The sequence below is a fragment of the Colius striatus genome, chromosome Z, assembly GCF_028858725.1.
Source record: "Colius striatus isolate bColStr4 chromosome Z, bColStr4.1.hap1, whole genome shotgun sequence".
Taxonomy (NCBI): domain Eukaryota; kingdom Metazoa; phylum Chordata; class Aves; order Coliiformes; family Coliidae; genus Colius; species Colius striatus.
Window position 1 is genome coordinate 61,505,007 of NC_084790.1, and position 12,605 is coordinate 61,517,611.

Consider the following 12,605-nt stretch of genomic DNA (forward strand, 5'->3'; position numbering starts at 1 on the left):
CAAATTCCTGTCCCTAAATAGTGATGGCAGAGGCGCCAGATTGGCCCAGCCAGGCCAGAGGTGGGTCTGAACCCAGGAGCTGGGGGAGAGTCCAAAAACTCTTTCCAGGTCTTCACTGCAACCCGCTCCCCCTGTTACCAAGCAAAAGCTGCTCCTTGCTAAACCATGACAAGTACCTTGTGCTGCTCCATCACTGTGAACGGTTTCTTGTCAAGATATGGACCCTATTCCATTTTAAAGCTGATAAACACACTCATACACTGAGTCCACTCAGGCCACCTTCACTTATTTTGCTACGTCTATGTGATGGGTTTGTGTGGAGCTGGTTTTCCTTGGTGAGAAGGAGAGAGGGCTGCAATGCTGCTGTCCTAAACAGTTCCCAAAACTCAATCTGGCTCTGACATTTGGACCCACTTCATTATGGCCAGGCCAATCTAGCACCTCTGCCATCGCTATTTAAGAAGGGTAATTTGTAGCGCATGGGAACAGTGGAAGAGTAGGGCACATTGGAGGCAACCAGGCAGACCCCACAGTCAGAGAAGGAAGGGAAGAAGAGGACAACTGGAGACTTCTGCCTGCAGTGAGAGTGTAACTGTCCCTCTGTGACCTGCAGAGGGCAATGGTAGGACTAATGACGGCCAGCAGCTCTGAGAGGACCCCATGCAAGAGGGGATGAGTGTTGGTGACCTGATTGAGTGATTGTTGTGGACCAGACCCAGTGGAGGTAGAGAGGAACTGCTAGCCTCTGAATGAACCCATGTTGGAGCAGCCCCTGCAGGGCTGCCCAGCCTATGAGGGACCTTGTGCTGGAGCAGGGAGGACCAATGAGAAGCTTGTCTGCCTTGAGGAAAGACAAGTGCCAGGTGCCATGGGGAAAGGACTGACTGAAACCCTCATTCCCTGCCCCCCTGAGCCTCTCAAGGGGGGAGGAGGTAAAAGCACTAATATCAAGTACCTGAGCCCAGGAAGAGGGGAGGAGTGGGGGAAGAGGATCTTAAAGAGACTGATTGTACTCTTAATCATTCACCCTACTTGGTATTGGTTTTGGTTGAGTATTTTCTGTTTGTTATGTTTTGGTTGATGGCAGATTAAGTTTTGTTCTCTTCCCCAAGTTGAGTAGTCTTCTCTGTTTTGTTTGGGACCATAAGTGGTGAGTGAGCCCTCTCTGTCCCTAAGAGATTTCGAAGTCCCTTGGTACTTAGGGTGGATTGTGATCCTTTGTTCCTACATGGGCCTAAACCATGTAGACAACACTCTATTAAGAAAAATGAGTAATAGAGACCAATGATATCACCTGATATGTTATTTCTTGAATATGGACTGTGACATCCTGCCTTACGAACCAGCATGCTGGTTTCCATGGGATTGTCACTATAAGCACAGAAACTATTTGTGATTGAAATGAGTCTAAACTTTACCATCACATTTTGTTCTTTGGGTCTGCACTGACTTCAAAGATATTTACAGAATGCATTTCAGCAGAACTGATAGTTGGATATTTGTGACTGTGACCATCAAGGTGACAAAACCTACCTCACTACATTCCTGTCAACTTACAAACTCTAATAACAAAACATGTAAAGCCCAGTTTTTCTCATAGAATAAATTCTGCAGAAAATCCTATTGACTTTGAATAATTCTTTGAATAATTCTTCATGCAAATACATCTGAACTATCTTGAAGGATTTTGAGCCCTGGTCAGATATCAGTAGTTGCTTGTTGCAACCACTGTATGATCTGGTTAAAGAACACCAAAAGAGCATGTGGCATCTTGACTATAATTCAGTATTCAAGATTGTCCTCGTTCTTGCCTCCTGTTAAAGTGTGTCTGTCAGGTAAACTTGTAGCTGATGGGCATTTATATGCTTGCCTAGGTTCTGCCACCCTTAAATTAAATAAAAACCCACTTTATTCGTGATGAGTTATGTTCTCCATTTTAGAAAAGCATTTGTTGGCAGTTCGGTGTGCAGTGAGCAGCAGGAGGGAAGATTTACTCCAAGCAGGCCTGCAATAATCACTACATAATAAAGCATGACTTAAGCATGCTCCAGGAGGTTTCGTCTACACACGGTAAGTTGATGGTGAAGACTGATGCAGGAGATTCTGTTCTGTTATAGCCCAGAGTCTTGGTAAAACAAGATATAAGTTTTGCACTCTAAAGAAAAATAATCTGCCACAGTGCCTTTCCACAGCATGCTAAGGCAATTGCCAAAACAGTTATATGATGAGTGTATGTTCAATATATCTGCTACTAGCCTTCAGTGTAGGGTTAACTTACTAGGCTTCTTCAGTTATGTTTGAAGATAAAGGCAATCAAGCCTAGTGGCAGGCTGATTTGTTGATGACAATATGGGGCAGGGGGAGAAATTTAGAACCAGTTGTTACCAGTTTCGTTCCTCTCGCCTCTCTTTGCTGCTTGATCAGTTCTTGAAGATCTGCTAGAGCACTAAGGGAAAGGTAAAAAATTGTAGATAGTCTTACGAAACTCAGTGTCTTCAGTGTGTTTGGAGATGATGAAACAATGAAACTGGGAGTTCACTCTAAAGGAGATTAGTGCATAAGACATAGATTAGGTTTGGTTTTTTTTCATTCCAAAACCTGGACACGCCTTTGGCAGATCCCACTTGGTTAAATATGGTTGATGACATTTTAATATACTTGCTAAATAGGAGATATGATCTAACAGAACATAGCAAACAGAGTGCATATCTGGATGCTTATGCCTTTACAGGGTCCCCATGAAAACAATAGAAACAAAGCCAGTCCTGTTTTAGTAAAACTTGCTGTTGAGTGTATAAGATCGCTTTTTGATAGGAGATTTTGGGACTCTGAAAATGATGGAAAGTTATGGATTAATTAATGCAGTCATACTTTGACATGTCTGCATTTCACTTACTTAGGACTTGAAAAGCAGGAAGTGTGATGCGTCCTTCCTAATGGGCATCCAAGAACTGAGCTGGCCTCACTGCTGCTGAAGAGGCAGCTTAGACACTGGGAATATAGGACTTCACAAAAAAGCATAAAGGATGAACAAGCAAGATACTGCTGATCTTAAGGTAAGCTTGTTGAAATAGGATTGATTTTTCTGCAGAGAGACTGAAGGCAAAAACATCTCAGCAATTCTCATTTCTAGAGATAACAGGATAAAGAGTGCATACGGACTTTGAACTACTGAAATGTCTGTTGTAAAACACATCACATCTACTTTCATCTAAGTGAAGTGCTGGGTGTGAGAATCTGCAATGTGAGAATTGGTTTGTATGGCTTTGCAGAGCAGATTTGTAGGTTTTCATATTAGTTTACAAATGACAAGTCTTGATTCCAGGAAAGACTGGGAATTTCTCATGTCTGAAAGAAGATGTACAACTTAGAAAAAATAGCTGAAATTTCTAGTTAAGAAAATGCTTGCAGAGGAGTATGTGCATCTAGCCATCTCAGGCAAAGACCAGAGCTGGGACCCGTGTGGTTCAGGTTTCTTACAGGGTTCAGATTTGTATGAAGAGTGGCCCCAGTAACAGTAACTATGTCCTGTTAAAAGAATGTACATTTATTTCATTTACAAACATTGGTGAAACTAGCAAATTGACCTGAAACCTTCTATGCTGACTCAGCATGACTTGTTCGGGAAAATGTAAATGGAAATAATTTAATATCTTTAAAAAATGTAGCTAGGAAAAAAATGGACTCGCTGTTCATCACCTGCTAAGGTTTCTAGCAGTGCATTCTGGTATTGGAAACTGTAATGCTTTTTAACCCCCCCCGTGCAAAAAGTATAAAATAAGAAGCGTAAAGACAAAACAGAAGCACTGTAAGAAGCAGTAAGTTATGTTTGGCAGGGGACTGAAAGGGGTTTTCATGTCCTCCTTGTCTTTGCAAGAATACTTTATGCAAAACCATTGCTAAGTTTAACAGCTAATGTTTCAAAGCCTGCGCAAGCTACTCTGCTCTGCTTTTAGGGGTGCTGCAGAGCCAGGGTGCTTGACCCAACAGTGGAAGTATTTTTTCCCTGGTGCTCTTGGAAGACTCTGTTCCCGTGTTCCTGCACTAGGACAGTATTATTTGAAGGCAGAGCTCTCCCTGGGGGAAGGAAGAGGAGGGGTAGCTGGTCTCCACAGAGGAAAATGAGACTTGGCAGGGCAGGAAAAGTGGAAATGGAGAGAGCAAAAAATGGGAGAAACATCTAGAAAGACTAAGTGGATGGGAAAAACAGACAAAATCCAGAGGCAGGCTTACATTGGAGCTCATGGTTTAAATACAATGACACAACTGAAACCAACAAAAGATGCAAAAAGGCAAAAAGCAGATGAGAGTCCAGGGTGGAGAAACCAAAGAACTGGAGGCTGGTATTGATTATAGAAAGAGAGTAAGTTTGGGATCAAAGAAAAGAAAAATGGAAAAGAAAATGAGATTTGAGAGACAAGTTGGAGGAAGTACAGAAGACTGGAAACAAAATGAGATTCAGAATAAAGGGAGAATTGCGTATGCCTGCTGTGTCAGTCTGCAGGAGGTACAACCAGCTATGATTGCTGCAGGTGCTGATTTTGTCCCAGTGGCCATGGTCCTTGGCACATTCAATGGCTCTAGCCCTGCAGGAGACAAGTCATAACTGCTGACAGTGTCTTGAGGTTCCTCCTTGTGTTCTTTTTCAGTATGGAAAAAACAAGTATGTGAGGAAGAATAGGAAGATAAACACAAAAGTTCAGGTTTATACCCAAATTTCATAACTTTATGAAGATTTTAATTGATGCAGGGATCACATACTGTTTTTCTTGTGCACTGGTTGAGTTCATCATAATACAGTTGCCTTGTTGCCTTTTGCTTTTCAAGGAAGTGTTGATTATATATTATTCAAGTCTTCACAATTCAAAAGGGAAATGTTCGTTTCCTCTTGGATCTTCCCCTTAGGTTTATAATGAGCACTGCAACCTTGAGTTATACCATGAATTTATTTTCACAACATCCTAAAAAAAAACCAGGGGTAAAAAAGCTTAGGTTTTCCAGGGGGCAAACTCAATCCAAACTGCATATGCTGAGTTTGGGGTACTTGTGATCAGGTTTCTCAATGTGATGAGGAACACAGAGATACCGAAGCAAAGTGCCGCTGGGCCCAGGGGGAGCCCGTCCGCGGGGGGCTGCAGAGCTTTTGGGGGTCCCCAGCACAGCGGCGCGGCTGGAGAGCCGGTGCCCGGGGCTCCCGCCTGGGAAACCCTCTCCGGGTCCCCATCCGTCGGGCCAAAGACTCGCTGCAGCCGTGACTCGGGGCAAGCTGGGGGTAAAGGACGGCGGCCCGGGAGCCGCCGCGCCTCCGCCGAGGCACCGCCCGCCCCGTCGCTGCGGGACAAGGGTGGCCGGCGGGCATGGCTGCCTGGCGGGATCTACTCTTCTCGCAGCTGGGCTCCGTGTGTCGCGGTGGTCCGGACTGGCGGGGGGAAGGCTGGCGGCACCCATCCCGCCAGCGGTGCGCGGCGGCGGCGGACGGGCCGGCGCGGACGCCCCCGCATCCATCCCGCCGGGGCGGCCGCCAGACTCGGGGCCCGCAGGTGAGGGCGGGCAGGCGGGGACGGGGCGCAGGCGGGCGCGGGGACGGGAGTCTCTCAGCTGTCCGCCCGGAGACCGGCTGCGGAATCCCCGCGCCGAGGACGGCTGCCGGAGGAGCCGGCGCTGTTAAGGCTGGCCCGCGTCGTCCTGGTCGCGGCAGAGCGGGCGCGGCATTCCCGCATGGCGCGGGTGGCGGGGCGGACAGCTCGCCGCAGCGCGGCATCCAGCCCTTTTTTCCAACACTGTACGTTATGCTCACCGTGTCGCGAGCGGCGTTTAAACATCCCGGTGAATGGCATCAGATCTCACCGGGAAGTCCAGGTGTCTTGGGGAGGGAACAGGTCTGTTCGACCGATGGCAACGAGAAAGACTCACAGGCGGGGATCTGTTTTGGCAGTGATTTGGTCTTCTGGTGTGGGTGCTGATTGTCCCCCTGTGCTTTGGTAATTTTATGCACACACATCTGCTTATTTCCAAGTAATCGTGGAAGGCTTACAGCAAGGTGGATTGCCTCTGCTACGGGCAGGACATCACATGGTGGCTTTGCGTTTGTGATCTTTGAATGCTGTGAGGTTTACAGTCTTTAGGTGTTATGTATATGAAAAATGCCTCAGACCTTAGTAAATTTTCACTTCTTTTTACTCAGATGCTGACTGAACCCTTTTTTGTTTTTTCCTGGTGGTGTTTTGTTTTAAAATTTAAACATGAAATGTGTGTGAATCGGTTGTTGGGGTTCTAAAAACAGGTATCTGCTACCATAGATAACAATTGTAAGACTGGATGGCATTTCACACAGATCACACTGCAGCAACATACCTAACATATCCATTTTTATGTACTTGCTGATGTAAGAAATGAATATAGTGGAATGCTGATATGGTAGAATGTTCTTTGTAAGTATTTCTGTTTCTGAGCGTAGTTTTCAAAACTTGTGATATCTGCTTGTACACTAGGAAAAAAATGAGCTACTGTTTTAAGTTGTGAACACCTGAAGTTAAACCACAAACCGAGTAGCGAGTTTTCAGAGACTTATCATATTTTGGACCTCCCATGGGAATTGCAGCACTACCTGTAATAATAAGCTCATACTGTTATGAGGCTAGAATAAGTATGCTCTGAAGTTGTGAAATCAGTTTACAGATTTCTTTGCTAAGTTTATATTATACTGTAACAACCTCACTTGAAATAGTAACAGATTTATATAGCAGTATTAAAAAACAAGATAAGGAGCAAATAGGTTAGGTTATGTTTGAGCCTAAGTTTCCTTAATTGTTTTGTGACTTGATAAGGGCAAAATACTGAAACTTTTCTTGGCTGTTACAAGGTCAGGGGCACTGATATTACCCAACAATGAATGTCCTGAAGTACACTATCTCTGGAAGTAACCAGTATCAGGAAGAAAATGTAAGAATTGTATAAAACTGTACCAGAGAAAAAAGTCCTAAGTAGTTTTAGAAGAGCAGACAGCTTTAAAATTTCTACAGCGTGTTAGGGGAAATTGCAATCTCAGTAAACATCTGTCTGTCCATGCATAGACACAGCAGTGCAGTGCACACACTACTTCCCTCTGAACTGCAAGTAACATTTTCAAAACTATCTACATGGTTCATGTACCTAGGTCTCAGTTTTCTTAAGTGATGTTGGCATGCAAGAACGTAGGTCCTTGTGAGACCAGTGAAACTCTATGTACACTGTGGCCCCACTTTGTGGAGAATGTGAGTCCAGGCAACTGCAGCATGTCACTCCTTTGTTATCTCAAGGAGTTCTTGCTTGCCTCTGCATAATGGCAGTGGGAGGTGCCCAGAGATAACAGAAAACAGGTTTAATGATCGTGGGACCAGAATTGTCCTTCATTTATAGTATTGTTTTTAAAGTGGGATTGTGGTACAGGATAGCATGTGAGAGGAATGCTGCAGCAGTAAGAAGCTGTGCACAACTCACAACATGACTGAAATTACAAATAGGATGGCACAGACCATGCTGGACTGCTGTATCCCATCTACAATGTCCATTGGCATGGATCTGATCTGATTACATCTGTGAAAGCTGAATGAAACCTTCCCAGGGTGAAAATCTGTGTAAACTAATGTGCAATAGTCTTCATATTTCTTTGCCTAAACAAGTCTCTCCTTCATTCTGCCTTTTCATGGCTTGATCTTACATCTCAGCTGAAGAGATGGGTGCACCCCTGCACGTGTTTCCCAGAAAGCCAATCTGTAGGCTTTCAGGTGTCTGGGGAGGTGGTAGGTCCAGCTGGGTAAGCCAATTTTTTGAGAATCACAGTAGTGAGTTTAAGACAGTTTGGGCAGTCCGCAGCACAATGGGAAGACGTAATGGCTGTGGTCTAGTGAGTTTAGATCTTCTCTTGGTGTTATTTACAGACTGTCTTTGTCAGCTGTTGTGTAAAGCCTCCCCAAATCTAGTAATAAGTAAACATATTTCTTTGTGACATGTATACTAGGTGAACTCTTGAGATCCACTTTGTATGCTTTGAATTACCAGTTCTTTTGCTTTACTTTCTCATCTCTAACATTTTACTTCAATTTTTGAGAGCTAGTCTCACTTTCTCCTGCCTGTCCTAAAAGATGAGAGGCCCCTTTGGGGGGGCCGTAACTCTAAGTATAAAGTGCTTAAGTCTCAAGAAAGGCAGGATTTATTAAGTACTTGTCTTGACCCTTTTGTTGGGGCTGGCATTGCTTTGTGTCTCTGCCATAGTGCAGTTGCTAGTATGTGCTGTTCTGTGTTGTCCAGTTTTCTCTGTCTACCGTAAAGGGACAGCAGGAAGCATCTAAAAACAGTTTCTACAATGTCTTGCAATTCTTTTCACCAGGACAGAAGCTGGGCAGTGGTGTGCTGCACATTGATAAATGCAAGTTAGAAAAAGCAGTTTTTTAAAACCCATTGATGGTTTGACATCTTGTTGTTACTGCTTTCAGATCAAATGTCCTTGAGTTACTAATAAAACATCTGCTTCTATTTTTTTACAGTTATTTAGTCTCAGTGATGAGAATTGAGTCCAGCCCTCTACAGTGTTGTCAGTAATGATGAAATCTTTCACAGGAACTGTGACAGGGCAGATGCTTGCTTCCCAGCCTTTGATGGTTTTGGGTGTAATGGTCTGGAACTTGGTAAACAAACAGCCGTGTCTACACCTCAGTGCTAGCCCTGCGGTGTCAAAAAAATAACCTATTTTCTTTAAAAATGTGGTTTCCTAGCTGCCATGTAGTGCTAGGTACTACATAGAGGTGAGTCACAGCTGCAAGGGGTTGGTAGCCTGCTGTGACTAGTGTCAGCTGGATTGGGCTGCACCATTGGGGTTGGACAGCAGACATAAATTTTTTACAGCCAGGCTGGGATGGGACTATCCCAGATTTGATCACAGTCCTACTGCTATAAATTACTGTATTTTGTTTATATTGGCACAATTTGAACCTCAAAGAAGGGTAGAGGAACTTTGCTGGTACATCCCAAGTGTCGATGAAATATATCTGTCCCTTCACCTGCCGGCTCACTGTCATTTTGGAAAGGCTGAGGGGCAGTGCTGTGCAGCCTCAAACCTCTTGGCATCGTGCTCCTTGCATCACCCTCCTTGCCCTTGCTCTGGCCCTTCCCTCACCACTCGTCCTGGCGCAGCTCATGAGACCATCCGAATACAGATGCAGCTGGGCAGCTTGGTGAGCTGGGAGTGCTCCTGGGAGGGTGGATGGGCTTTGGGGCTGCAGCCCATGGGAGAGGAGTTGGCAGTAGAATGGAGCAGAGACCTTTTAGGTTAGAGGGAAGTGTGTCTGGAAGTGTAGCCTGGAGTGTTGGGAGCCACAACTCATGACCTGGCTTGATGTCGTGAAGGCGGTGGCAATAGCTGCCAGGTATCCTGTGCAGATAGACCGGCATAGACAGCAACTGCAGCTGCTCCTTGCTGCCAGGCCCTGCGGAAACTCAAGCCTTTGGGGTTCCCAACGGCTGCTCTTCCACCTCCAGTGCAACAAACCAGGTGATGAGGTTGTCATCGCAGAGTGTGTCATGGCATATGAGGCCGAAGGTGCAGAGACACCCAGAGGAGAGCCCGAGGGTGTCTTCAGATGGCCTCTTTGGCAAATGAGTAGGAGGACATTTCCATCCCCATGGCCCACAGCAGCTGCTCCCAGGCCATGGCTGGCTCTTCCTCCAAGTGGGTGAAGGTGGCTGTTTGTGGGTCTTTAGCGTTTGTAGGTTAATGGTGTGACTTACATTTGAAAGCAAGACAGCATTGCAAAGGAAAGCTTGTGGGACGCATACCTTCAGCCTCCTCAGAAATAATGCGAGCTGGGCTCCCTCTCTTTATGGAAAATGACACAGTCCTGTGACAGACTACCCATTTTGCAGTGTCTGTGAGGGCTGCTGTATGCAGCTGGCAAGCCTACAATGATTTTGTACTGTGTGAGATGGGCAATGGAGTAAAAAGAGCAATGCTGACAGGAATGACAGTGAACAGTCATGGCTGCAGAGGGACATGTGTGTCACTCACATGCTTTAAACTTGATAGTATTGTGGTTTAATGCACATTGCTATCAAGCCCATAACTTGCTGCACCACTTCTTGCTTTCTCCAGCTGAACTTTGCAAATGGCATTTGCCTTCCACTTTAGCTATGTCTTATCTTCAAATAGTCACCTCTCTAGCCAGTACTAATCCCCATTAGTACTGTGTTGTGCAAATACCAAACAAACAGAAGAAAGCTCTGAAATTTACCTGCAGATAGTTCTCTTCCTCCTTCTGGTTTGAACTGGGAAGAGTATTGTACTGTACAGTCTTTTGATGGAGCAATGTGGTTGACCTCTGTGTTCACTCAATGCCAGGCAGGTAAGACTCAGTTTCAAGAACAGTGAGTTGGTTAGTGCTTTGCTAACATCAAGTGCTGAACATGGAAGCAGCATTGGCCTCCATTGATCCAAAGGTGGGGATCTGAGCAAGACTTGAAGAATTGTATTGACTCTTTGAATAACTCACCTGAACCATCATTTTCCTATGGATACCTGGATTTTCATTTCTTTAAAATTAATTGCAATAAGGTCGTTTCAAAAGAAACACATAGCTTGCCTTTAATTTGTGAGATTTTTTGATTGTATTACATTAATGAAAGAAGATCATATGTTTGATATTCTTTGCGATATGAATGGTACTACTGGATTCCAAAGTGCTATCAGTAAGATGGGCAGGAGTGTTTGTTAAGGAACACTTTTGTCTGCAACTTTTGTCTCCAAAAGAGACACATTAAAATAAGATCATTTTCATATTTAAGGATTTGTATAATTTCCAGATACAGTTTATATTAATTTTCAATTTCTTGGTGTATTACTGATGCCTGCTCTTATTTGCTACAAGTTTGGCGTATCTTTTTGAATTTATTCTGCAGTTTGGACTGTTTTGCATTAATTGAGATTTTAGAAGATGCCTTTATGTACCTTTATGTTATGACTAGGTTGTTCAATAATCTGCATTTTATGATGGTAGTGGTATTGGCTTCATCAGAGGAGGTGATATACAGTATTACACAGAGGATTTTAATTTCAAATGCTGCTTTTATGCTACTTGTAATGTCAGTTTTCATAAAAGTACCTGCCATAATCTTTAAGTACAGGTTTTATTCATGGTCTTTATGGGCTGTGGTTATGGAACAGTGAGATCTAGACTTTCTAGCAACCACTGGGCTTCTAGAGCAGCATGTTATGAAGAGATCTATTTTAGGTGGAAGGCCTTCATGTCAGAGATAGTTGGGAAATGGACCAGGAAACCAGTTTTTAAGTAACTTGCAGATGTCTAATGGCAATATAAGCATTTTGGAATTTAGAATTTTAGAATCTGGGGGCCTGTTTCAAGGGTGGGTCTGAGGAAAATAAATTATGATTTGAGATTTCTTGTGTTCAACTCATTGGCAAAAGCCTGGGCTGTTGTCAGAAATGCCATGGTGAGAGTCTCTGGCCTTGCCCCTCTACTCCAGTGCCATGGTCTGTGTGGTGAAACAGGAGACTTGGCTGGAACCCTCCAGTGGCAGACCTGGGATCCCTCCATGAGCCCCTGAGCTCAGCTTGCTTTTGGGACAGTGCCATTTAATGCATTCTTCTAAAACACCACATATTTAAGGATATCAGAAAGGCTTAATTGGTTAGTTGTTAACCTTAAAAAGCAAAAAAGTAATTAATTAAAGGCCTAGTCTTTCAGCCTAAGCTTTCCATCAGTTGTCTAGCTCTATGCTTCAGGAGTCAAGCTGGAGCTTCTCTGACAAGGAGAAAACTTTGTATTTGATATTTCCTACATTTTGTTGTCATGACCTCATTGCTTTTTGTGTTCAGAAATATGTTTTCCAGTTGTGTTGTCTGAGGTCAGAAGCAACACATTAGACAACCCATTAAAGTAAGAGGATTTTTCTTTTATTGGCTATGTTTGTGATCCAAATATTGGAAACATTTTTATAAGCTTTCTTTGTAAGGCCCCAATCCAGAAGAGCACTTAGGCATACATACTTAGCTTTTCAGCACAGTCAATTAAATGTGAAAGAAAACGTCATAGGACGTTGTTGTTTGAAGAGTGAATTTATCTGTTTCTGAGACGGTGAGATGCTCCATTTGTGCTAAGGAAAATAACCTAAAATATCTCTTTAGCATGACTGAAGAATTTTACCAAGTTCTGTTATCCTTCTCTGACTTAGGTCTGCATTTACCCTACCAGCACAGATGACTACTGTTAGTGTAGGTTATGGTTCTGTGAAGATTTGAGAGTAGATTCACAGATGGTGAATGGTAGGTTTGAAACAATTACTGGGAAATAATCACAGAAATTCATCTGTGACTTGCAATGATATGTTACCTTTAAAAGAGGAAAATAGAAACTTCTGAGTGGTGTTCAATCTGCAGTCTGCCTGCAAAGGCAGTTTGGTATTAAGCTGATAGTTGTCTTATAATTTGGCATGGTGAACCATTGAACAACAGCGAAGCATTAAAATTGCACAATATTTTTAAAAGTCTTTTTGAAATGTAGTTACGAAAATTTTCTTGCACATTTAGTTTCTTGTAATGCAGTATTTTTACAAAT

The 12,605-nt window shown here is 43.7% G+C and overlaps 1 protein-coding gene across 8 annotated transcripts in view; it reads left to right on the top strand.

The window, feature by feature from the left end:
- The window catches only part of TRPM6 (transient receptor potential cation channel subfamily M member 6), a 110,181-nt gene that overhangs the window by 15,041 nt on the left and 82,535 nt on the right, over nucleotides 1–12,605 (top strand). For 2 of the 8 annotated variants that reach the window (XM_062017318.1, XM_062017323.1), the window contains exon 1: nucleotides 5,358–5,540. The exons of the other annotated variants lie outside the window; for them this stretch is intronic. In XM_062017318.1, the coding sequence (XP_061873302.1) occupies nucleotides 5,358–5,540 (183 nt within the window). Of the gene's footprint in view, nucleotides 1–5,357; nucleotides 5,541–12,605 lie in introns of those variants that run through there. 8 annotated transcript variants of the gene reach the window in all.